Source organism: Kogia breviceps, chromosome 8 (genome assembly GCF_026419965.1).
Source record: "Kogia breviceps isolate mKogBre1 chromosome 8, mKogBre1 haplotype 1, whole genome shotgun sequence".
Lineage (NCBI taxonomy): Eukaryota > Metazoa > Chordata > Mammalia > Artiodactyla > Physeteridae > Kogia > Kogia breviceps.
The window spans coordinates 116,420,397-116,447,097 of NC_081317.1; the positions used below are offsets into that span (position 1 = coordinate 116,420,397).

Below are 26,701 nucleotides of genomic sequence, written 5' to 3' on the forward strand. Positions count from 1 at the left end.
GTATTTAATTAATTGCTGCTTTTTAGAAAACCTTAAGGTACCTTTAATGTAGCTGTGCTTTTGATGTACATTTTAAAAAATGGACTGTAATGTTTATATTTTATAGAAAATGGCTCTCTCTACATAGTGATGGATTACTGTGAAGGAGGGGATCTGTTTAAACGCATAAATGCCCAGAAAGGCATTTTGTTTCAAGAGGACCAGGTGAGTTAGCACGTGGGGGACTGGCTCTTACTCCATAAGTGTTGTTGGGAATTCATTCAGCACTTGTTTGTACCACGAGTGTTAACTGGACGCCTACTCCCGCTCTCGTGACCTCCCTCCTGAGTTCAGATCCCGTCTCGTTTCCGTCTTTGGCGTTGCTGCTGTGTGTGTCGTATACGTTGTGTCGTGTGTGTGTGTGTGTGTGTGTGTGTGTGTAACTATATTTTTATGCGGGTAGCTGATTGATTACTCTGTGTGCTGTCAATTGGCTTACTGCCGCCTTATCTTAGAATGTGGCTTTGCCGGTAACTCCAGCTCTAGAAGCCTTGCCCTGCAACTGCGTGAAATCCAGTCTTCATTTTGATTTCAAGAATCTCTAAAATATGAGCTATTCTATGTACGCAGTCTTGTTTCCTGTTGCCTAGTATGCACCCTTTTTCATTGATGTACCAGATATTTATCGCGCATTCATTTTGTGGTTGGCACTGGGACACGGGTTTATACCTCTCATTCTTCTTCCTGTGTATTTATTATGATTATTTATTTTATTTTGGTAGTACCTTCTCCCCCACACCCCTGACTCTCTGTTACTAATATTTTACCATTTTTTTAAAAACTCAGCTCAAGTCCCAGCCTCTTCTTTAGATTTTCCATAGGTACTCTGATTTTCCATGATCTTTTCTTTCTCTGAATTCCTGTTGCATTTCTCATTATCACCCATCCTTAATTTTAATTGCAGGCTATTACGTAGGAGAATGGAGGGAGCTCTGTGCTAGGAGTGTTGCATTTGTTGTCTCTTTTAATTCTTAAATCCCCCTATGAATTAGTGTACTGTAGTTTTCTCTGTTTAATAGGTAAGAAATCTAAGGTTAAGTAGCTTGCCCCAAATCACAGTTGGTGTTTAAACCTACCCCTATCTAACAGCAGAGTTTATAAAATGTTCTTTTTACAAACTTAAATTGTAAAATTATTCAGAGGTTTGGAGATGGAAAGCCGTCTTCCCCTGCCGTTCTGTCCCTGAGATTACCACTGCTTTCGGTTTGGTGTGCTTTCTTTTTCATATTGAACATACACGTGTATACACTGAGACATGCATATTCAGAAATGGGATAGTATACATACCATGCTCTGTCTTGCTTTTGTCGCTTAAAAATTATCTTGATTACTTTGACATGTCGGTCCATATAGATCAGCTGTATAAGGTTTTGTTTTTTGTTTTTTTGGCCACGCCATATACGGGATTTTAGTTCCCCAGCCGGGGATCAAACCCATGCCCCCTGCAATGGAAGCTTGGAGTCCTAACCACTGGACCACCAAGGAAGTCCCAAGATGAGTTGCATTAGTTTTAAGAGGTGCATTATATTTCATTCCAGCAAAGCCCTTGCTTTGTTTCTTTTCACTTTCTACTCATTTCCATTCCACTCCCCTCTATCCTTAGGCAGCCCTTCCGGTGTCTTTATTCAATATCTCTGTCTGTGTTTGCAAAATAGCCATCATTGTTTTGTATACATGTATTTTTAAATGTGTACCTGTTGTATTATATCTTATTCAGTTTTACTTTTCCCCTAAGGACTGTTTCTGATCCATCTGCTTTGCTGTCTGTACATCTGTTGTTTCTCGCTCCGACCTAATAGCCCATGGGATTCTTCCCAGTCTACCCTCACCTTTAGTGCATCGTGCACCCTTGTTAATGTACTCTGAATAATGTCACGTTAGAGTTGTTTCCCGAGCAGGTTGTGATTGACTGTCGAGCGGAGTCCCCACTCTGCTCATGTCAGGGTGCCGAGGAAGCCTGCGTCTGTGGTAGCACCGCCTTGGTACAATTCATCGGCTGATTGGTAATGTCATACAGATGGGAACTTTGCGGGTCTTGGCAGCAACTTGGAGGCATGGTAGGATGAGAGCTTGAGTTAAAAGTACCATCGAGGGCTTCCCTGGTGGCGCAGTGGTTGAGAATCCGCCTGCCAGTGCAGGGGACACGGGTTCGAGCTCTGGTCTCAGAAGATCCCACAGGCCGCGGAGCAGCTGAGCCCGTGAGCCACAACTACTGAGCCTGCGTGTCTGGAGCCTGTGCTCCGCAACAAGAGGGACCACGATAGTGAGAGGCCCGCGCACCGCGATGAAGAGTGGCCCCCGCTCGCCGCAGCTAGAGAAAGCCCGCGCACAGAAATGAAGACCCAGCACAGCCAAGAACAAATAAATTAATTAATTAAAAGATTTTTTTTTAAAAGTACTATCGAGTAGGGTAGTGTCATATTCCTCAAGCTTTCCTTACCTCCTGTTCCACAATTAAGCCTACTAGGCAGAGCACAGAATTTGGAGTGAGAAGACTTGGGTTTGAGTGCTTGTCCTACTTATCAGCTTGGTAATTATGTTTACAAGTTACTTAACTGTTTTGTGACTTTACGTCCTCATTCGGTAGTAGGGATATTCCTACCAAGTAGCCGAAGGTACTGTTGTGGTGAAGGTCAGGTAGTAATGTTTGTTTGTGTACAAAGTGGGTTTTTTTGTTTGTTTGTTTGTTTGTGGTACATGGGCCTCTCACTGCTGTGGCTTCTCCCGTTGTGGAGCACAGGCTTCAGACGTGCAGGCTTAGCGGCCACGGCTCACGGGCCCAGCCGCTCCGCGGCATGTGGGATCTTCCCAGACCGGGGCACAAACCCGTGTCCCCTGCATGGGCAGGCGGGCTCTCAACCACTGTGCCACCAGGGAAGCCCGGTGCTATTTTTTTATTACAGTTTTATCTGATATATTCCATTGCTTGTGTTTATTTTTATTATTTTGTCTCTTTTGGACTTTAAAATTCTTACTGTTAAATTCCATAACATTATACTGTAAAGTACATTGATAATCTATGGATTTAGTTTAGTTTTGTTTTTTAAATTAATTTATTAATTTATCTATTTTTGGTCTTCGTTGCTGCACGTGGGCTTTCTCTAGTTACGGCGAGCGGGGACTACTCTTAGTTGTGGTGCACAGGCTTCTCATTGCTGTGGCTTCTCTTGTTGCGGAGCACAGGCTCTAGGTGCGTGGGCTTCAGTAGTTGTGGCACGTGGGCTCAGTAGTTGTGGCTCGCGGGCTCTAGATCACAGGCGCAGTAGTTGTGGCGCGTGGGCTTAGTTTCTCCACAGCATGTGGGATCTTCCCGGACCAGAGCTCGAACCTGTGTCCCCTGCATTGGCAGGTGGATTCTTAACCACTGCGCCACCAGGGAATCCCTATGGATTTGGTTTTTCTGTTGGATAAATATTCTTAGTACATAACGCTATATATGTGTGTGTGTACATATATCTTTCTTGTAATCCTAGAAATTATGGAGATTTACTCTAGTTTTTTTGTCCATCTCTGAGATTATTCCATATAAACAATAAAAATTTAGCAAGTCTTTCTATTAAGTTAATAGCATTTTTTCCTACCCTTCAAAATGACAAGTTTTGTTAGCCTATTTAAAATGGTAATTATTTACGCAAAAACAACCTGCTACTCTCTGTGCTTTGAAGCAGGAAAACAGAGGTCAGAGGCCATTTTTGCTGTAGGCTGTAGGTTGAAATCAGTCTGAGATTGTTTTTTTCCATCTCTAGAATGGAAGTGGGAGCAGAGATGTGTGAGACGAGAAAATTATCTAGCTGCTCAAGACATTCTCTTCAGTGATACTTTCTTGTTTGCGTCTTTACTAGAAAAAATCCTCGTCAAGTTAGGAAGCAAGTTGACTAAGTCTGTGACTTTTAATCAGTAGTAAACAATGATATGAAGTAAGTACATTCTGCTGAAAAATCCTTGGATGGCCTTTCCCCATGTAGATATTAAAAAGATGTGCCATTGACTATTTTTGGCTTATTTCTAAGTGTTGGATAAATTTTCTGATAGTCCCCTCTCCTGATAATTTCCAAATGTATGTTCTTTTAAAAGAAAGTCTGGTCTCGTAGGGTTGGCCCTAATATTTAGGTGCAGTCAGAGTGTTAATTAGGCATATAGACTTCCTTGAGTTTGCTCTGAAAATCCAGAGCCTTATAGAATTGAGCAACTATGCAGCTACTAAGGCCACAGAATTGATTTCTGTACAGAAGTTTTCATAAGGAATCTTAGATTGGATTTTTTAAAATATTATTTGTTCTTCTATCCCAAGGCCAGGAAACCAAGCCCAGTACATTTTCCACCAAATTTCACCTGGAGTACCTATAAATTTGGGTGATTTTCTTTCTTCTTGAGGGTTTTCAGATTTGCCAAGGTTTTTGGCTACTACTGAATGACCTTGCCACCTGTGATGCTGAGACCTTGTAAGTCAGGCACTAGGCCAGTTCCCTGGTGGCACAATGTAGGGATTGGCTCTGTGTGTATTTGTTGGCAGCAGGCTTGTCATAACTGATTGAATGAAAATCATCCTCACATAAGACAGTCCAGGTATGGCTTTGGTTGCACAATTGATTTGTGTAGTTATATTCTGGTAAAAAGGAGTGTACATTCTTATTGAACCAATGAAAATTACAATATTACTGAAAAGTAAAACTCAGTAAAACTATTTCTGAATTCTGAATGGGTCAGTGAGAAGCAGGTAATCATTTTAAGATGTTATATTTCAGTCTAGAAAAGCATAATTTCCTAAACTGAGTGTAGAGATAGCTTAAGAGAAAGAAGAGGACTTCGTATGTTCATTAACTATAGAAGGATGGAACATTAAAAATATATGTATAATACCAGTTGTATTCCAAACAAATAAACACAATTAAATTTCATTTAATTCAGTTCATTCAGTCCTAGTACTTCTTATCATGCTGGGTTTTGGGTGAGTGCTTTTATGAGGTATATCAGCTTCTGGACTGAAAAAGCCTTAGGAATATTGATTCAGTCCATTGTTCAGCATCAGCAGTGTCAGCTCAGAAGCCTGTACTCAAGAGAGTGTTTTCTGAGGTGCCAGTAGTTCATTGTTCCTAGTACAGCCCTTTCCGGTGGCCTTCTGGTCATCAGGAAGCAAAGGCCTGTTTGATAATGAGACTGAAAGGCTGTAGTTAATTTCTTACAGTAACCAATAATAGAGTACAGTTCTCCATAGGGGTATTTGTTACGGGCTTGACGAGTATTTTTCCTAAGGGTAAAAACGGACAGCAAAGTCATTGACAAGTCTGTGGGACCTCCCATAAAGCATGCATTTTCTGAAATATTTATATTAATAATATTTTATGTATACAAACTTAACCTAGAAAATGCTGAGCATCTTTGTTGATTTGGTTAAGTCGTCCCATGCAGCTCTTGTAAAAATGTTGTGCTAACTAATACATATGGTGAGAGGTAGCCTAGAATTTTTATTTTATTTTTCCTAAATTTAGGATCTAATCTTGGGAAGGAAAGATTACAGAGTTGTCAGAAATTTGGTCACTTGATTAAGAGACGGTTTGGGGTACCTGAAAAGTAATATTTGGTTACCTATTTAATCAAAGAGATAAAGTATTTTAAAATAAATACAGATGGAGAAGATTCTGGGAGGATAGTAGAGTAGCAAACACTAGGAATCTATCTGCCCACCTGTACAACAAGACAGTGGCAAAATCTATCTGATATAACTATTTTGGGTCTCTGGAATCTCTTGAAGCTTTGCAACTTCCAGGGGAAGGCTTGGATAGTAAATTGTGTTTAATTTCAGTCAGTTTCACCTCTTAGTTAGGTAGCAGGGGCTACTCATCCCCCACGTCCCAGCACTGAGACATCCAGCTGTGCATGCATCCCAGAAGCAGCTTGCATGCATCTTGTGGGAACCAGGGTGGGCAAACAGGTCCCTGTCCTCCACGTGTCAGGGATCTGTGCTCTGATTGTTGATGGCTACTTCAGATCTGGGGGGAAAGAGGTGGGCAGCCATTGTTATTGTTCCTCCCCACTTTGGGGAGCCAGATGTTAAAAACTTAAGGCGTTCAAAGCAACCACGGATCTGAGGGAAATTCAAAAGTCACCATGCATATCCAGAGAAACATGCAGACTCAGAAAAGACCTGAGAGGGTTTTAAGTTTGTGCCTCAGGCTGATCTTGGCTCAGAGACAACGTACAACAATCAACAAAAACAGAAACAAAAAAAATAGCAAACGTTGGGGAAGGAGAAGAATCTGATTTCCAGAGGTACCGCATTTTTAGATTCAAATGACTACTTTCCACCAAAAACAAAGAAGAAGAAACAGGAAGGTATAACTCATTCATAGGAAAAAATAAATAAACTAACAGGAACTGTCCATGAAAAAGATCTGATGGCAGATGTACTAAACAAAGAGTTAAAAACAACCGCCTTGGGCTTCCCTGGTGGCGCAGTGGTTGAGAGTCCGCCTGCCAATGCAGGGGATATGGGTTTGTGCCCCGGTCCGGGAAGATCCCACATGCCGTGGAGCGGCTGGGCCCGTGAGCCATGGCTGCTGGGCCTGCGTGTCTGGAGCCTGTGCTCTGCAACGGGAGAGGCCACAACAGTGAGAGGCCCGCGTACAGCAAAAAGAAAATAAAAATTACAGCTGTCTTAAAGAGGCTCAAAGCTAAAAGAAGACATGGAGAAAGTAAAAAGAACTATACGAATAAAACAGAAATATCAATAAGGAGATAGAAAATCTAAAAAGAAACCAAAAAAGAAAGTCTGGAGCTGGAAAATAAAATAAGTAAAATGAAGAATTCATTAGAGAGATTCAAAGGCAGATTTGAACCTTTCCTGAAGAAGACGACTCAGTGAATTTGAAGCTAGGACAATGGAAATTATTGAGTCTGAGTAACAGAAAGATAAAACATTGAAGAAAAATGAACAGAGCTTAAGGGACCTGTGGGACATTGTCACACAGACCAACATGTGCATCATGGGAAGGAGAAGAGGGAGAGAAGGACGGACAGAGTATTTGAAGCGTTAGTGGCTGAAAACTTCCCAAACTTGATGAAAGACATGCATATAAACATCCGAGAAACTCAATGAACTCCAAGTAGGATGAAATCAAGGAGACCCACACCCAGACACACTATAACCTAACTGTTGAAAGCCACAGAATCTTGAAATCAGCAAGAGGGAAGTGGCTCATCACATACAAGGAATCGTCAGTAAGATTTCCAGCAGATTTCTCAGTGGAAACTTTAGAGGCCAGAAAACACTGGGCTGACTTATTCAAAGTGCTAAAAGAAGAAAAGCTATCAACCAGGGGTCCTATGTCTGGCAAAATTGTCCTTCAGAAATGAGAGACATTTCCAGATAAACAAAAGCTGAAGCTATTTGTTACTACTAGAGTTGCACTGAAAGAAGTGCTAAATGGAGTCTTGCAGATTGAAAGGAAGGGACACTAGACAGTGGCTTGAAGCCATGTGGAGAAATGGAGAGCTCAGTAAAGGTAAATACACAGGCAGTTATAAAAGCTAGAATTGTGACAACAGTGGTTTGTGACTCCCCTTTTTCTACATGATTTGTGACTAATAAATTTTTTAAAAAGCAATTACTAGTCTAAAAGCTGGTATTATTGTAACTGGTTTGTAACTCCCCATTTTGTTTTTCTACATGATTTAAGAGACTAATGCACTTTAAAAAATTATTAATTTTTCATTTTGAAACATACAAATAATGATGTAATTGTACAAAGATGTAATTTGGTGACATCAGCAACCAAAAGAAGTAGGACAGAGATGTAAAGGAGCAGAGGTTTTTTTGTTTGTTTGTTTGTTTGTTTTAAATTTATTTTATTTATTTATTTTTGGCTGCATTGGGTCTTCATTGCTGCATGCGGGCTCTCTCTAGTTGCGGTGAGTGGGGGCTACTCTTCCTTGCAGTGTGCGGGCTTCTCATTGCAGTGGCTTCTCTTGCAGTGTGAGGGCTTTTCATTGCAGTGGCTTCTCTTGTTGTGAAGCATGGGCTTTAGGCATGCGGGCTTCAGTAGTTGTAGCATGCGGACTCAGTAGTTGTGGCTCGAGGGCTCTAGAGCGCAGACTCAGTGGTTGTGGCACATGGGCTTAGTTGCTCCATGGCATGTGGGATCTTCCAGGACCACGGCTCGACCCTGTGTTCCCTGCATTGGCAGGCAGATTCTTAACCACTGTGCCACCAGGGAAGCCCGGGACATTCTCTTTTGAGCAAGAGAATGCCATTATCCCAACATTATTTTGTAAATATTAATGTGAGCTTATGTGTACAAGGAAGTGAAGAGGAGCAGCGGTTAGAAGCAGGCCTGTAATTTAATGGCCTTCCCTCCCCTCCAGCACTGATGTAAGACAGGCTGAACTAGTCGGACAGAGGGAGCACAGACTTGTGCATTTTATTAGGTATTTGTCTAAAAGTGTATTTCTACCACTGTATGAACGAACTCAGAGAACTATATTTAATTTTTCTACTTACAGCGCCTTATGTGAATATGGAAAGGAACTTGAAATTTGTGTAGTCCTCAGTAAATACCTACTGAACTAAACCAAGAGGGTTGTTTTTTACAAAAAGACCGGAGTGGGAGTTGTTCTCCCCACTCCCCTCTTTCCCTTGTCTGTAGACAGCACTATTCTATTTTTTAATTTTAATAAAAATTAATTTTAGGTTACATTTTTTGTTTGTTTTGTTTCTTTTTTGTTTGTGTTTGAATTTTATTTACTTTTTTATACGTAGGTTCTTATTAGTCAGCAGTTTTATACACATCAGTGTATACATGTCAATCCCAGTCACCCAATTAATCACACCACCATCCCCACCTCCCACAGCTTTCCCCCACTTGGTGTCCATACGTTTGTTCTCTACATCTGTGTCTCAGCTTCTGCCCTGCAAACCGGTTCATCTGTACCATTTTTCTAGGTTCCACATACATGCATTAATATACTATATTTGTTTTTCTTTTTCTGACTTCACCCTGTATGACAGTCTCTAGATCCATCCATGTCTCAACAAATGACCCAATTTTGTTCCTTTTTATGGCTAAGTAATATTCCGTTGTATTTATGTACCACATCTTCTTTATCCATTCGTCTGTTGATGGGCATTTAGGTTGCTTCCATGACCTGGCTGTTGTAAATAGTACTGCAGTGAACATTGGGGTGCATGTGTCTTTTTGAATTATGGTTTTCTCTGGGCATATGCCCAGTAGTGGCATTGCTGGATCATAAGGTAATTCTATTTTTAGTTTTTTAAGGAACTTCCGTACTGTTCTCCATAGTGGCTGTATCAATTTACATTCCCACCAACAGTGCAAGAGGGTTCCCTTTTCTCCACACCCTCTCCAGCATTTGTTGTTTGTGTATTTTCTGATGATGCCCATTCTAACTGGTGTGAGGTGATACCTCATTGTAGTTTTGATTTGCATTTCTCTAATAATTAGTGATGTTGAGCAGCTTTTCATGTGCTTCTTGGCCATCTGTATGTCTGCTTTGGAGAAATGTCTATTTAGGTCTTCTGCCCATTTTTGGATTGGGTTGTTTGTTTCTTTAATGTTGAGCTGCATGAGCTGTTTATATATTTTAGAGATTAATCCTTTGTCCATTGATTCATTTGTAAACATTTTCTCCCATTCTGAGGGTTGTCTTTTCATCTTGTTTATGGTTTCCTTTGCTGTGCAAAAGCTTTGAAGTTTCATTAGGTCCCATTTGTTTACTTTCGTTTTTATTTCCGTTACTCTAGGAGGTGGATCAAAAAAGATCTTTCTGTGATTTATGTCAAAGAGTGTTCTTCCTATGTTTTCTTCTAAGAGTTTTATAGTGTCTGGTCTTACATTTAGGTCTCTAAGCCATTTTGAGTTTATTTTTGTGTTTGGTGTTAGGGAGTGTTCTAATTTCATTCTTTTACATGTAGCTGTCCAGTTTTCCCAGCACCACTTATTGAAGAGGCTGTCTTTTCTCCATTGTATATCCTTGCCTCCTTTGTCATAGATTAGTTGACCATAGGTGTGGGGTTTTATCTCTGGGCTTTCTATCTTGTTTCATTGATCTATGTTTCTGTTTTTGTGCCAGTAACATATTGTCTTGATTACTGTAGCTTTGTAGTATAGTCTGAAGTCAGGGAGTCTGATTCCTCCAGCTCTGTTTTTTTCCCACAAGATTGCTTTGGCTATTCAGGGTCTTTTCTGTCTCCATACAAATTTTAAGATGATTTGTTCTACTTCAGTAAAAAATGCCATTGGTAATTTGATAGGGATTGCATTGAATCTGAAGATTGCTTTGGGTAGTAGAGTCATTTTCACAATATTGATTCTTCCAATGCAAGAACATGGTATATCTCTCCATCTGTTGGTATCATCTTTAATTTCTTTCATCAGTGTCTTATAGTTTTCTGCATACAGGTCTTTTTTCTCCCTAGGTAGGTTTGTTCCTAGGTATTTTATTCCTTTTGTTGCAGTGGTAAATGGGAGTGTTTACGTAATTTCTCTTTCAGATTTTTCATCATTAGTGTATAAGAATGCCAGAGATTTCTGTGCATTGATTTTGTATCCTGCAACTTTACCAAATTCATTGATTAGCTCTAGTAGTATTCTGGTGGCATTTTTAGGATTCTCTATGTATAGTATCATGTCATCTGCAAACAGGGACAGTTTTACTTTTTCTTTTCCGATTTGTATTCCTTCTATTTCTTTCTGATTGCCGTGGCTAGGACTTGCAAAACTGTTGAATCATAGTGGTGAGAATGGACATCCTTGTCTTGTTCCTGATCTTAGAGGAAATGCTTTCAGCTTTTCACCATTGAGAATGATGTTTGCTGTGGGTTTGTCCTATATGGCCTTTATTATGTTGCATTAGGTTCCCTCTGTGCTCACTTTCTGGAGAGTTTTTATCATAAATTGGTGTTGAATTTTGTCAAAAACTTTTTCTGCATCTATTGAGATGATCATATGGTTTTTATTCTTCACTTTGTTAATATGGTGTATCACATTGATTGATTTGCATATATTGAAGAATCCTTGCATCCCTGAGATAAATCCCACTTGATCATCGTGTATGATCCTTTTAATCTGTTGTTGGATTCTGTTTGCTAGTATTTTGTTGAGGATTTTTGTATCTATATTCATCAGTGTTATTGGTCTATAATTTCCTTTTTTTGTAGTATCTTTGTCTGGTTTTGGTATCAGGGTGATGGTGGCCTCATAGAATGAGTTTGGGAGTGTTCCTTCCTCTGCAATTTTTTGGAAGAGTTTGAGAAGGATGGGTGTTAGCTCTTCTCTAAATGTTTGATAGAATTCACCTGTGAAGCCATCTGGTCCTGGACTTTTGTTTGTTGGAAGATTTTGTTGTTGTTGTTTTTGGAAGATTTTTAATCACAGTTTCAATTTCATTACTTGGGGTTGGTCTGTTGATATTTTCTGTTTCTTCCTGGTTCAGTCTTGGAAGGTTATACCTTTCTAAGAATTTGTCCATTTCTTCCAGGTTGTCCATTTTATTGGCATAGAGTTGCTTGTAGTAAGTAGTCTCTTAGGATGCTTTGTATTTCTACGGTGTATGTTGTAACTTCTCCTTTTTCATATCTAATTTTATTGTTTTCAGTCTTCTCCCTCTTTTTCTTGATGAGTCTGGCTAATGGTTTATCAATTTTGTTTATCTTCTCAAAGAACCAGCTTTTAGTTGTATTGATCTTTGCATTGTTTTCTTTGTTTCTATTTCATTTATTTCTGATCTGATCTTTACAATTTCTTTCCTTCTGCTAACTTTGGGTTTTGTTTGTTCTTCTTTCTGTAGGTCCTTTAGGTGTAAGGTTAGATTGTTTATTTGAGATGTTTCTTGTTTCTTGAGGTAGGCTTGTATAGCTATAAACTTCCCTCTTAGAACTGCTTTTGCTGCATCCCATAGGTTTTGGATCATTGTGCTTTCATTGTCATTTGTCTCTAGGTATTTTTTGATTTCCTCTTTGATTTCTTCAGTGATCTCTTGGTTACTTAGTAACGTATTGTTTAGCCTCCATGTGTTTGTGTTTTATACATTGTTTTCCCTGTGATTCATTTCTAATTTCATAGCACTGTGGTGAGAAAAGACGCTTGATATGATTTCAGTTTTCTAAATTTACTGAGGCTTGATTTGTGACCCAAGATGTGATCTATTCTGGAGAATGTTCCATGCACACTTGAGAAGAAAGTGTAATCTGCTGTTTTTGGATGGAATGTCCTATAAATATCAATTAAATCTATCTGGTCTGTTGTGTCATTTAAAGCTTGTTTCCTTATTTGTTTTCATTTTGGATGATCTGTCCATTGGTGTAAGTGAGGTGTAAAAGTCCCCCACTATTATTGTGTTACTGTTAATTTCCTCTTTTATAGCTGTTAGCAGTTGGCTTGTGTATTGAGGTGTTCCTATGTTGGGTGCATATATATTTATAATTGTTATATCTTCTTCTTGGATTGATCCCTTGATCATTAGGTAGTATCCTTCCTTGTCTCTTGTAACATTCCTTATTTTAAAGTCTATTTTATCTGATACGAGTATTGCTACTCCAGCTACCTTTTGATTTCCATTTGCATGGAATATCTTTTTCTACCCCTTCACTTTCAGTCTGTATGTGTCCCTTGGTCTGAAGTGGGTCTCTTGTAGACAGCATATATATTGGGTCTTGTTTTTGTATCCATTCAGCAAGCCCGTGTCTTTTGTTTGGAGCCTTTAATCCGTTCACATTTAAGGTAATTATCGATATGGATGTTCCTATGACCATTTTCTTAATTGTTTTGGGTTTGTTTTTATGGGTCCTTTTCTTCTCTTGTGTTTTCTACTTAGAGAAATTCCTTGAGCGTTTGTTGTAGAGCTGGTTTGGTGGTGCTGAATTCTCTTAGCTTTTGCTTGTCTGTAAAGCTCTTGATTTCTCCATGAAATCTGAATGAGATCCTTGCCGGGTAGAGTAATCTTGGTTGTAGGTTCTTCCCTTTCATCACTTTACGTATATCATGACACTCCCTTCTGGCTTGTAGAGTTTCTGCTGAGAAATCAGCTGTTAACCTTACGGGAGTTCTCTTGTATGTTATTTGTTGTTTTTCCCTTGCTGCTTTCAATAATTTGTCTTTAATTTTTGCCAATTTGATTACTATGTGTCTTGGCATGTTTCTCCTTGGGTTTATCCTGTATGGCACTCACTGCACTTCCTGGACTTGGGTGGCTATTTCCTTTCCCATGTTAGCGAAGTTTTCGACTCTAATCTCTTCAAATATTTTCTTGGGTCCTTTCTCTCTCTCTTCTCCTTCTGGGACCCCTATAATGCAAATGTTGTTGCATTTAATGTTGTCCGAGAGGTCTTTTAGGCTGTCTTCATTTCTTCTCATTTTTTTTTTTTTTATTCTGTTCCACAGCAGTGAATTCCACCATTCTGTCTTCCAGGTCACTTAACCGTTCTTCTGCCTCAGTTATTCTGCTCTTGATTCCTTCTAGTGTAGTTTTCATTTCAGTTATTGTGTTGTTCATTTCTGTTTGTTTGTTCTTTAATTCTTCTAGGTCTTTGTTAAACATTCTTGCATCTTCTCAATCTTTGCTTCCATTCCTTTTCCGAGATCCTGGGTCATCTTCACTATCATTATTCTGAATTCTTTTTCTGGAAGGTTGCCTATCTCCACTTCATTTAGTTGTTTTTCTGGGGTTTTATCTTGTTCCTTTATCTGGTACATAGCCCTCTGCCTTTTCATCCTGTCTGACTTTCTGTGAATGTGGTTTTTGTTCCACAGGCTGCAGGTTTGTAGTTCTTCTTGCTTCTCAACTTAATCTCTTTTAAGGCTGAATGCGCATATGCAAACATTAGCAGCCTGAATCTTATAATACCTCTTTGTTCTGTGAAAGAAACTAGCGTTCGGAGCCTGGCAAGGTGGTTCTCTGGGGCATTAGTCTGCCATCTTCTTGGACTCTCCGCTCTCTAAATATAGTTGTTATCCCTTGTCTCCCAATTCATTGGTCTGCTAGCATTGGACCGTCTGCTGCAGAGGCGGGCAGTGGCTGTGGCTCACCATGGGGGCAAGGACACTGACAGCAGAAGTTCTGGGAAGTACTCCTTGGCGTGAGCCCTCCCAGAGTCTCTAATTTTAGGTTACTTTAATGTGACATTTGTTCTTTTAAAAAAATGCTGAAGAGGTGAGAATAAAAAGTAAAGCCTGTTACTTGCCTTTCATTCATTCTTCTGAAAATCTATTTCCCTGAAGAAGACACTGTTAACTTCTGGGTAGCTGTCCTTCTGTGCATCCTCCCTACACACAGCACACAGTTGTAAACAATTACACAGAGTTCTGGTATGTTATAGACAGAAAGAGACTTAAGAAAAGGAGTGTGCTCTGCATACCGTGCTGTGACTTTCTTCTTTTCCCTTCTTGGTGGTATATGTACACAGAAGTACTTCCTTCCTCCCAGTGGTTGCATAGAATTCTAGTGATTCCAACTGTGATATTTTCCCAGGCCCTTGATGATGTTTAGGTGGACAGACAATGCTGGAGTACACATCCTTGTACATATTCTTTTGTATTTGTGACATTTTATCTGTAGGATAAATTTGAAATTTCAGTTGCTCTTTCAAATGGTATGTGAATTTAAAATTTTTACCGAGTAACTGTAATTAACTTTCTCACAAACAGGGTATGCAAAGACTTATTTCCTCACATTCTGGCCAACATTGTTTATCACTTCATCTTTGTCAGGTTACAGTGGTATCTTGTTTAATTGCTATTTTTTTAATTTGGAGGGAAGTTAGTATTTGGTTTATGTGTTTATTGGCTTATGTTTCCTCTGTCATTTGCCTTTCCCCTCTTCTGTCCACTTCTTATTTTGGCTGCCATGTTTTTCTCAGTGATGTCGAAGAACTGTTGTGTATTAGAGGATTAGCAATCTATCAGTTATGTTGCAGGTATTTTCTCAAATAATTATTAAATTTAATTGTATATTTTGCCATCCAGATGTTTTAAAGTTTATATAGGGAACTTTTCTTGTGACTTGTGGGTTTGGTATCATGTTTTGGAAGTCCTGCGTCAGTCAGAGTATAGAAAATTAACCTATGTTTTCTTCATCGTTTTATACTTTAATTTTTTCATGTTTAAAAATGCCATCTACTTGGAATTTTTTTGGTGTTAGGAGTGAGGTAGAAATTCAGCCTTTTTCTTTCAAGTGGCCACCTCCAGAGTGTGTGTTTTTATGTGATGAATGTGGAGCGAGAAAAAAGTCAGAGATGTGTTCCAAATTTCCAGCCTAATTATTTTCCTCTTATGATTTTTACTTATATATATAGAGAAAAATATATATTTAACAAGAAAGAAAAGTCATTTACCATCATACTATACTAAAGTATAAAGTAATTCCATTTTTCACTTTTCTCTGGAAATTTCTTTCCATATTAATTCTGATTTATGAGAGATGCTTCAGTAGCAGTGTCTTACATTTAAACTTACCATGTGTGCTGCATATAATGTGTCAGTTGGCTCGAATATCTACCTAATGTTAGTGACATTAATTACAGTACAGTGAAGTGAAACATTATAGCCTAATTTTTTTAAGGATTTAGTTCCCCATATCCCTGAATATTTCTGAATCATTTTAATGATCAAGGAAACACTACTGTGATATGTAAATTTTAAAAGAAATGACAGATTTGATTTTTCCCCCCTAGATTTTGGACTGGTTTGTACAGATATGTTTGGCCCTGAAACATGTACATGATAGAAAAATTCTTCATCGAGACATAAAATCACAGGTAAGTGTATTCTGTCACTACTGATTTCTCAGTGGATGTGGACATGGGGCCGGCATTGTCTTGGGCTAGAATGTTTGAGCTTGGTGCAGTCTGCATCCGACTATCTTCTCCCTTCATGGTCCCCACTCCACTGTAACCCTGAAGATGACACAGGTGTCATATGTTAGGTCTTTGCCTGCTTTTCATGTCCTGCTCTTTCATTATGATGGAAGAAATCCAAAACAGTGGTTATGTAGAAGGGATTTTTTTTTTAATTTTAGATTTTGCATGTTTGAAGATTCTCCTACTTTATTTTTTTTTAATTTTTGAAAATATTTCTTTACTTTTTATTTATTTATTTTTGGCTGCATTGGGTCTTTGTTGCTTTGCACTGGCTTTCTATAGTTGCGGTGAGCGGGGCTACTCTTTGTTGCGGTGCGTGGGCTTCTCATTGTGGTGGCTTCTCTTGTGGAGCACGGGCTCTAGGTGCGCAGCCTTCAGTAGTTGTGGCACACGGTCTCAGTAGTTGTGGTTTGCGGGCTCTAGAGCGCAGGCTCAGTAGTTGTGGTGCACGGGCTTAGTTGCTCCGCAGCATGTGGGATCTTCCTGGACCAGGGTTTGAACCCATGTCCCCTGCCTTGGCAGGCAGATTCTTAACCACTGCGCCACAAAGGAAGTCCAAGTTTCTCTTACTTTGATGAGAATTTGGTTGTCAACTTCTACGCTGGAAATTGTTTTCTTACAGGATTTTGAAGATGTTGCCCGTTTGTCTTTTGGCTTCTTATGTTGCTGTTTAGGAATTTGCAGTTTCTTGCCCTTGTTTCTTCTCTCTGGCCCATTTAAGATATTCTCTCTGTCCCATGGTTCTGAAATTTCACAGTTTGTGAATTGGTGAGGCTCACTTTTATTCATTATGCTGTGTACTTTTGAGAATGTATATTTCTTCTAGAAATGTTGTAGAAAATGTTTAGCTATAATTTTTCAAATATTATTTCTCTTTTGCTACTTTCACAGTTGTCTTGTGGATTTTTTTCTAGACACATGTTGGAGCTTCTTAATTTGTCCCTTCAAGTGTCTTATTTGTTCTTTCACATTTTATTTGTGTCTCAGTTGTATTCTTCATGAATTTTTCGACCTATCTTCTAGTTAACTAAATCCCTTTGAAATTTTGTGTAAACTAGTGCTTTTCTCATCTGTTGACTTTATTATGACTTTTTTTCTTTCCAGGATTTCTAAATGGTTTTTCATATAGGTCTGTTCTTATTGTAATTGGGTTTTGTTTCATAATGTCTTGTTCTTTTCAAATACATATTCTTCATTTATTTCTTTGCAAGTTTCTAAATATATTTACTTCAAAGCTTTTATTGGACTGCTTTGTAAAACTAATTCTGTCTGTAGTGAATTCTGGTTCTGGTTATTTTATTGGTTGTTTTTCTTTGCAGTAGCTTTCTTCACGTGTATTGGATTCTTTTGTGGGAGATACTTTGTCCCCACAGCTCACTGATCTTTGCATCGAGGTTTCTTTCACATTTGCCTCACTTGGGCTCACGTACTTCCCAGAGTAGGTAGTGCAGAGGGGCTTTGTTTCCTGATGTCAAGGCCGTGTGTCTGTCTTCTTACCTCCTTAGGCCTGCAGCTGCTTATGTAGCCTTGTAGCCCCAGGATGAGTAGTGGGAAGGAGAGGGACTATGGTGGGGCTCCCTACCCCATCTTTCCTGTCTCTCGACCCTCTGCCTCATCATCTCCTTTCAGACCATTTTACTCCATTCCACTCAACCCTGCCTCGTGCCATCTTTGGCTGTGAGCACGTGCTTGGTTCACATCTGACTGATCACGGAGTTTAATTCATGTAACCCCACAAACTCCTGGCTCCACAGTTTGATGATAGAGCATTGGAAACCAGTGGTATGCTTTCTGTCTCTGTGAATTTGCCTATTCTGGACATTTGATACAAATGGATCATATAATATATGACTGTACCTATTTTAAAACTGGGTTGTCTTCGGTTATTATTGAGTTGTAAGAGTTCTTTATGCTGGATGCAGATTCTTTGTCAGATACATGAGTTGCAAATATTTTCCCCAATTCTGTGGGTTGTCTGTTTACTTTCTGGTTTTTTTTTTTGTTTGTTTTTTTTTTGAGGTACACGGGCCTCTCACTGCTGCGGCCTCTCCCGTTGCGGAGCACAGGCTCCGGACGTGCAGGCTCAGCAGCTGTGGCTCATGGGCCCAGCAGCTCCGCGGCATGTGGGACCTTCCTGGACCGGGGCACGAACCTGTGTCCCCTGCACCGGCAGGTGGACTCTCAACCACTGCGCCACCAGGGAAGCCCATGTCTGTTTACTTTCTTGATGGTGTCCTTTGCACAAAAGTTTTTAATTTAATGAAATCCAGTTTATCTGTATTTTCTTTTTTTGCTTGTGGTTTTGATGTTATATCTAAGAAATCATTGTGTAACCCAGTGGCATGGAGATTTACTCCTGTATTTTCCTCTAGGAGTTTTACAGTTCTCACATTTAGGTCTAGAATGCATTCTGAGTTAATTTTTGCTTATGATGTGAGATAGGGGTCTACATTCATTCTCTCGCATGTGGATATCCACTTATCCCAGCATTATTTTTTAACTGGATTCATTTTTATGACAGAAGTCGTTGACTAAGAACTGGACTGTAGCAATATTTCTGGCTTTTTTTTCCATCTCTTTTACAGAACATATTTTTAACCAAAGATGGGACAATACAACTTGGAGATTTTGGAATTGCTAGAGTTCTTAATAGGTAACATACAGTTTTAAACTTTAGTTTTCTATAATGTCTTCAGTGAAATTTTAATCCCTGGTGATGTATGTGTGGTAATGCCTTTAAGTGTCTTAAGCTTCTCCAGTAACTCTCTTTTGTTCTAGTACTGTGGAGCTGGTTCGGACTTGCATAGGGACCCCATACTACTTGTCACCCGAAATCTGTGAAAACAAACCATATAATAATAAAAGGTATTTAAAATGATATTCATTAGGTGTTTATTTCCTTTACATCGTTCTCTGTTGTACTGTCTTTATTAACCTTCAGAATATTATTCTAAAATCAGTAATGCACCTATGTAAACATATATATACATATGTATATACATTTTTGTAGTATATAATGAGGGGAATTATAAAGCAGCTATTTCACTATCTTGCTGAAGGAACTGTAGAATCACTTTATTATTTAAGCTATAATGGGAAATAGCGTGCTTTCTTTGTCTTTCTGTTTGTAATAGTCACTTATTGAATTATCATAGTTAATATTTATTGAACACTTACTATATGCCAGGCACTGTTTTAAATGCATTCTATGCATTAACTCTTTTTATCTTCATGATAACCTTGTGAGTTGTAGGTATTATTCATTCCTCCTTTCCTTATAAAGAAACCAAATGCAGAAAGAGGTAAAGTAACTTCAAAGTCCCAGGCATCTGGCTCCCAAGCACAAAGTCCTAATCACTGGGCCATGTTATGGCTAACAGATTGATTAATATGTGTGTTGGGAAGAGGAATTCTGCCACTGAATTCCAGTTACCCTTTATTTTCTCTCATACACACTAATTAAAAAGTGCCAACCAAGAAGCATTGGTCTTAATTTTGAAAGCACCCTTAGAAGCTGAAAGGAAGAAAGTGATAGCTGGCAATAATGCATTCATGGTTGCCATCCCCCTGCCCCCCCTCCCTTTTTTTTTTTTTGAGGGTAGAGAGGAAGCTGCATTTCAGACCTGAGCAGAAGGTCTGAGAACGTCATCCGAGGAATGTATCTAAGATCAGTTTAAATTACAAAGATCAGTCAAGTCCATGCAGTGTATTATTAGTAGATATTCTAAAAGGTAATAGTATTTTCTTTGAGCTAAAGTAATTTTACATTTTTATGCTGTTTCTGTGTCTTGTGGATAACTCAGCTGTGAAAATATTAGTCTTTAAATTTGGAATGGATTTAATCATCCCTTGGAGAATTTTACGTAAAATTGGTTTTTTGGGAAAAATGCTTTAAAAATGTAATTGATGAACATCATCAATTATACTTTGAAATTCATGTTTTCCCAAATGTATTTTAAAGCATTTTATTGATAAGATCATTAGTTTAATGTTTTTGTTTATATCTTTTAGTTTGTAACATGTACAAGTTACTAAAAGCTTAATTACATTTACATTTTTTTCTTAGTTGAATCTTAAACAGATTTCGGAGATTACAGGTTTATATTTGTAGATTTTTGTGAGTGTTTGGATAAAGATAACTTTAGGATTTCAATAATAGGCTTTATTCTTTTTCAATAAGTTCAGCTTCCAGGAGCAGTGGTTTTGTTTTTCTTTTTTTTGACTTCCAAGGACCACTATAGCTCTAAATTGTGTGGGGGGGTTCCTTTTAAAAATAGAAGTAGGGGCTTCCCTGGTGGTGCAGTGGTTGAGAGTCCACCTGACGATGCAGGGGACACGGGTTCGTGCCCCGGTCCGGGAAGATCCCACATGCCGCGGAGCGGCTGGGCCCGTGAGCCGTGGCCGCTGAGCCTGTGCGTCCGGAGCCTGTGCTCCGCAATGGGAGAGGCCACGACAGTGAGAGGTCCGTGTACCACAAAAAAATAAAAATAAAAAAAATAAATAAAAAGAAATAAAAATAGAAGTACTCTTTTAGTTACAGAACTATCTGTTTAAGATAAAAGAGCGGAAGAGAATATGGATAGAGAAGATATTGTAACTTAAGTCTTTAAATTAGAAGAAAATAAATTAATGTACTTACATATTTTAGTTGGCTGTCACAGATTTGTTTCAGATTTAATTTTAGTAAATTAATATTTTCTTCTTAATTAAAGCAGTATTTTGCTTTTATACTATTTAAGAAATTGTGGTATTTTGCAAATAATTGAACAAAACATTTTGATTTATGCAAAATAAAAAAACTAAATGAAGCATCCATGAAATTTACTGATTTTTGTCCTTTTAAATACTAGATTTCTTTAATGAAACTTTTAAAGTAATTACTTGGGCAACTGTTATTTCTAATCTGGGATAGCTGCTTTTGTCATTTGGTTATTGTTGTAATTTTAAGTATGAAAGGTCATGTCTTATGGAACACATATTTTTGCAAAGCATTTTTATGCTGCTTTTGTCTCCTTTAAATTAGAAAACCGTGTAAAGTAAATTCTGATATTTAGAGAAGATCTCTTATTTTTCTCTTTTCTAGTGACATTTGGGCTCTGGGGTGTGTCCTTTATGAGATGTGCACACTTAAACATGCAGTAAGTAGAAGTTTCTGAGATACTTTAAAAATTATGTCAAAAAGTACGTATAATATTTCTGATTTAGGGCTTCCCTGGTGGCGCAGTGGTTGAGAATCCGCCTGCCGATGCAGGGGACACGGGTTCGTGCCCCGGTCCGGGAAGATCCCACGTGCCGCGGAGCGGCTGGGCCCGTGAGCCGTGGCCGCTGAGCCTGCGTGTCTGGAGCCTGTGCTCCGCAACGGGAGAGGCCACGACAGTGAGAGGCCCGCGTACCGCAAAAAAAAAAAAAAAATTTCTGATTTAAAAAAATCATATGCCATCTTTCAGATGACCCTCTTGTGCTAGAAATTCTTCTCTGTCGGTTTATAAATTTTCCTTCTTTTCTGAGGTATAAATTTAAATCAATTTTCCCTTAATATGTATGCATATATTACATATATATATTATGTATGTTATTATAATACATATATCACATTTTATTCCAGAAAATTATTTCTAAAGACAAATTTGCTGTCTTTTTAATGTTAAATTCACATATGAATTTGATATTTCAGCTTAACAAACTTTATTAATTTCATTTTAGCAGTTTTTCTCAAAGCATCCAAATTATTTGAGTTTGGAATTGAAATTATCTAAAGAACGTATCTCAGCATATTCGTTGAGGGGGGATTTTATCAATTTAAATAATCTTTAATTCAGAGTATTTAAAATTTTCACGGTTGAGATTCTTTTGAGGTGACACATAATTCACCAAAAAGGGGGAGTTCTTGTCCAGAATAGGTTGAATTTTAATCACTTTCCATTCTAAAATCTTTTAAAAAATGCTTTCCCCACTGATTAAGCAATAATATATTTTCATTACAGAAAACTTAAGGGAAGAGATTAAAATATAAGTAAGTAAATAAATATCGAAAGCAATTCTTCCAGCCAATAATGACTGCTTGTAATATTTTGTTGTTTCCTTCTAGACTTATAGAAAAATTTATAAAATGAGTTGTTTTTTTTCCCTCAAGAGTTTGGTTATATGGTATAAGCAGTTTTATAGTTTGTTTTTATTGCCTGATATTATTTGGGGAGTTTTTTTCTTTGTTGTATTTATTCATAGTTGCATACTCTTCTACTGTATTCCCTTAAGATTTAATTTTTCTGAAGGAAAAAAGCATAGACTGCCAAAGTGATATGGCCTGGTGGATATTAAATCTGTACTTTAAGGAATTGGTTAGTTTTTCTGTGACACACAGTCATTTAGGTCTAAATCTACATATTTTTAGAAAGTCTTTTCATTTACAATACATTGTTCTGTCACCATGTTTCTGTATTGTGGAATTGTTTACCCTTAAGTGGACACATAAAATTAAGTAATTCATTAACCTTTATTTTTGAAGAGCTTATCAGTTGAGGGATAAATAAAATTTCATTGTAATGAAAGAATAGAGTAATAACCTGTTTCTACATTTAAGAGTCCTTCTTAGGTATATTGATATTTCCTGATGATTGAATTGTACTCAAATCTTAATAAACAATATCATATTTTAAATGCTAGGAGAATTCCACATTTAACAGAAGCCTTTTGTACTTGGATATAATCACCAGTGCCTAACTTATAGCACGTTTTGTTTTCTTAACGTGTGCATTAAGAACATATTGATAGGGGCTTCCCTGGTGGCGCAGTGGTTGAGAGTCCGCCTGCCGATGCAGGGGACGCGGGTTCGTGCCCCGGTCCGGGAAGATCCCACGTGCCGCGGAGCGGCTGGGCCCGTGAGCCGTGGCCGCTGAGCCTGCGCGTCCGGAGCCTGCGCTCCGCAATGGGAGAGGCCACAACAGTGAGAGGCCCGCGTACCGCAAAAAAAAAAAAAAAAAGAACATATTGATAGTGTACAACTGTTCTATACTATTTTAGCTGAAGTGTCAAAAGCTTAATTTTACTTTCAAAATGAAATCATCTTTAGATTTTTAACTGCCCCACCTCTTTTTTCCCCCCACTTCAGTTAGAGTTTATATTGTGTTTAATCCTAAAATAAATATTCCCATTGATAAGGCTTATATTCCCCTTTGGAATATTTGCCACGTTGCTGATCCCATGGCTTTTGGGAGCATCACACACTTAAAAGTAATAATGAGCAGTGTATAAAAGGAAATTAATCAGTACCTTTATTTATTAGATTTTTTTCAAATAGTTTTAGTTCTGTAGTTAATTTCTTGTTCCAGTTGCTACAGCAGGGGCACAGGAAGGCCGGTCTTAAATGAAGACTACCACGTTTGCTTGTTTTACCATCTTGATTACTGTTATGTGTTTATAAACTCTTTACTCTAATTGATACCTATATCCCATCTTTTAGTTTTTTGAATAAGTAAAAGTTAATCTTATAGCGAGTTGTACCGTTTTATGAGGACTGATACTCTCTCTCAAATGTGTTCGTAAATAACCAAGTGAACCTCGCTCTAGAGAGCATGTGCTGATTAAAACTGGGAAGAGGGTTGCAATTCTGTTCTGTATTGATAGGGAAAGCACTGTTTCTCATTGTTGAAACTGACATTTTTGACTTATGTTTCATATATGTTAATTTATTTTCTGGATTTTAGTTTGAAGCTGGCAATATGAAAAACCTGGTACTGAAGATCATATCTGGATCTTTTCCACCCGTGTCTTTGCATTATTCTTATGATCTCCGCAGTTTGCTGTCTCAACTATTTAAAAGAAATCCTAGGGATAGACCATCAGTCAACTCCATATTGGAGAAAGGTTTTATAGCCAAACGCATTGAAAAGTTTCTCTCCCCTCAGGTATGTTTTTTTATTTTATAGTTAAATTGAACAGTAGGGTTATGGTGCTTGGCTGGGACGTGGCCTCCTCTTTGGAGGAGAGCACGTCGCAGCTGTGGGGGAATGCTTGCCTTTGCACTGGCGTCAGCCTCCTTTCTGTTCTCACATAGCTCTTCCCCTTGCTGTCTGCTTTTGAGCTGTGCATCTATAGGAGGGAAAACATACCTTCTGTGTTTCCTCTTAACACTTCCTGCTGAACTTCTGAACTTCTCATCACCAAATGTGTGGCAGGTTGTACATACCAAGCAGAATTCATTTCAGCCCTGACCCTGTGTACCTGGAGATCGCATCAGATCCCACAGGTTAAGGGCTCCGTGTCTCCCACAAGACCACCCCCACTTCAGAAGCCAGTTTAAGTCACAGGTTGCCACCTGTGCTTCTGAGCGACTTATAAATCAGAGGTCCCCATTACCCCTTCCTCTGGTTTGATTAATATGCTTGCTGGAGCAGCTCACAGAACTCAGAGAAACATTTACTTACATTCACCAGTTTGTTATAAAGCATAGGATAAAGGATACAGATGAACAGCCAGGTGAAGAGGTGCGTACGGCGAGGTCCAGAAGGGTCCCGAGTGTAGGAACTGGGGTCCCTCTTTGAACGTTCAGTGACTCAGAAGCTCAGAAGCTCTCTGAACCCTGTCCTTTTGGTTTTTATGGAGGCTTCATTAGTAGGCATGATCAGTTAAATCATTGGCTCTTGGTGATTGGCTCCAGCCTCTTTCCTCTCCTGGGTAGGGGAGGGGAGTGGCATTGAAAGTTTTAACCGTCTAGTCAGGTGGTTGGTCTCCCTGCAACCAGCCTCCATCCTTAGGTGCTTTCCAGATATCACCTCATTAACATAAATTCAGGTGTGTTTGAAAGGGGCTTGTTTTGAACAACAACAGACGCTTTTGTGCTCTTCCCGCTGAGGGAATCACAGGGGTTTGAGGGCTGTGTGCCAGGAACTGAGCGAAGACCAAGTATATGTTCCCTGACGTCGTTGCCGCAGCACAGAGTTACTCCTCTGTCTCCTGTGTTCTTCTGGTTTGGTGTTCCAGTTTTTTTTATTGTGGTAAAATAGACATAACATAACATTTATTATTGTGACCGGTTTTGAGTACGCAATTCAGTAGTATTAACTACATTCGTAATGCTGTACTGCGGTCACCACATCCGTCTCTTTTCATCCTGGAAAACAGACTCTATACCCATTAACCAGTAACTCCGCTTCCCCTCTCCCCAGCCCTGACACCTGTCTTTCTCTACTCTCCCTGTCTTCTCTGGTTTCTGACAGTAAGATTTCGGAACACTTCCGTGCTTCCCTTTCCTCACCTGTGAACAGTGGGATTGTAAATGTACCTACATCATGAGGCGGTTGTGAGAATCAAAAGTGACACTGCCTGTGAAGTGCCTGATGTCTCATACTTAATAAGTACTCAGTATCCTCAATATATATTAAACGTTATCAGTATATCACTTTATTATGCTAACATAAATGTGTTATCTTTATAATCCATATGATAGTAATCGTTTTTTCTCGAACAGAAAATGATTGGAAACCACTGATGTGTGGGCATTTATATGTATGTGTAATAGATTATTGACTCATGATTCCTCCTCTAGTACTTACATGTAGGTGCATAATAAATATTTGTTGTGTTGAATTTTAATTTGACAGGATTTATCAAAAATCTGTATCAAGTCAATTAGTGTAAGTTATTGATATAAATATGATCACCTGAAAGTGGCATTATTTTACGTAGTTTGTGTGGCCTTTGTTGATTTAAATGATCAACAGTGATCATTTATACGCTTGTATAAATCAGATATCTAGCAAAATCATAGTTTTATTACCTTTATATGTTCATGAGATGAGAGGGGAGTGTCATATATCCTCTGGCTTTTAACAGAACATCCGTATGAACAAACAATCTTTAGAAAACAGAGATGTGGATTTAACTGTTACATCCAGGAAAACACATTAGTAAGCAAGAAAGCCAATTAAAATTTGGCGGTTAAAGGCCACTTATATAGGACCTAGCTACAATCTCTGAAGTGTGGGTGTCTTACAAGACTCCTTTGTTATAAAAAACATTTTCAAGGACAGATTTTTGGTGCAGCGTACTATTGTTTTTCAGCAACTACTGGAGAAGAAAGAATGACTGCATTTAATCTCTCTGAGTTTCTTTCCCCCGCATACCAGCAGTTAGGACGTGCAGTCCCCAGGCTGAAGCACTGAAATTCAATTAGCCAGCTACAAAAGGAAATATTCGAGCCTGATATACACAAAGGCTGTAACATCTGAAGACAAAAGGGCAGATTGTGACTGTTAACAGAGCGTTTGACACACTTGCTTACTAAATACATAGTCGTACCCCGTTGCTGTTTATGCGCCACTTAGATTTCACTCTCCATGGAAAGCTTTCGTTCTTATGATTTTTTCTGCTATGTATCTCTTGTTCAGTACCTGAACGAGAAAGTTTATGATACTTTAAGGCTTTAACTTTGAAACAATATGAACCTTTGCTGCAGCGTATGAACTATTATGTTTAGTATCACTCTAATATTCTGTACTGTCTTTAAATTTCTGGTCCCTGAGTTCTCTCAGTGCCGTCAGCCAGGATCTGTGGGGCATAGTCCTCAGTCGAGCACATCCTGGACATGTCATCTTGGATGTGGCTTGATAGATCATGGACAAGCTCTGGTCCGTTAGGAATGTAGGTGCCGTCCTGTGGTGCTTTCTGTGAGGCTGAAGATGTTCCATATCTGCATGTGCCACCTCATGGCCACCAGCTTAAAATGTGGCTAGTGTGGCTGAAGAGCTGAACTTTAAATTTTATTTATTCTATATTTTAATCCAAATGGCTACATGT

The 26,701-nt window shown here is 38.7% G+C and overlaps 1 protein-coding gene across 10 annotated transcripts in view; it reads left to right on the forward strand.

Annotated features, from left to right (window-relative positions):
* NEK1 (NIMA related kinase 1) overlaps nt 1–26,701 on the forward strand; it is a 218,232-nt gene that overhangs the window by 42,418 nt on the left and 149,113 nt on the right. For all 10 annotated transcript variants that reach the window (XM_067040071.1, XM_067040068.1, XM_067040065.1 and 7 more), the window contains 6 exons: nt 107–204; nt 15,722–15,805; nt 18,493–18,560; nt 18,686–18,772; nt 20,991–21,045; nt 23,611–23,811. In XM_067040071.1, the coding sequence (XP_066896172.1) occupies nt 107–204; nt 15,722–15,805; nt 18,493–18,560; nt 18,686–18,772; nt 20,991–21,045; nt 23,611–23,811 (593 nt within the window). The remainder of the gene's footprint in view (nt 1–106; nt 205–15,721; nt 15,806–18,492; nt 18,561–18,685; nt 18,773–20,990; nt 21,046–23,610; nt 23,812–26,701) is intronic.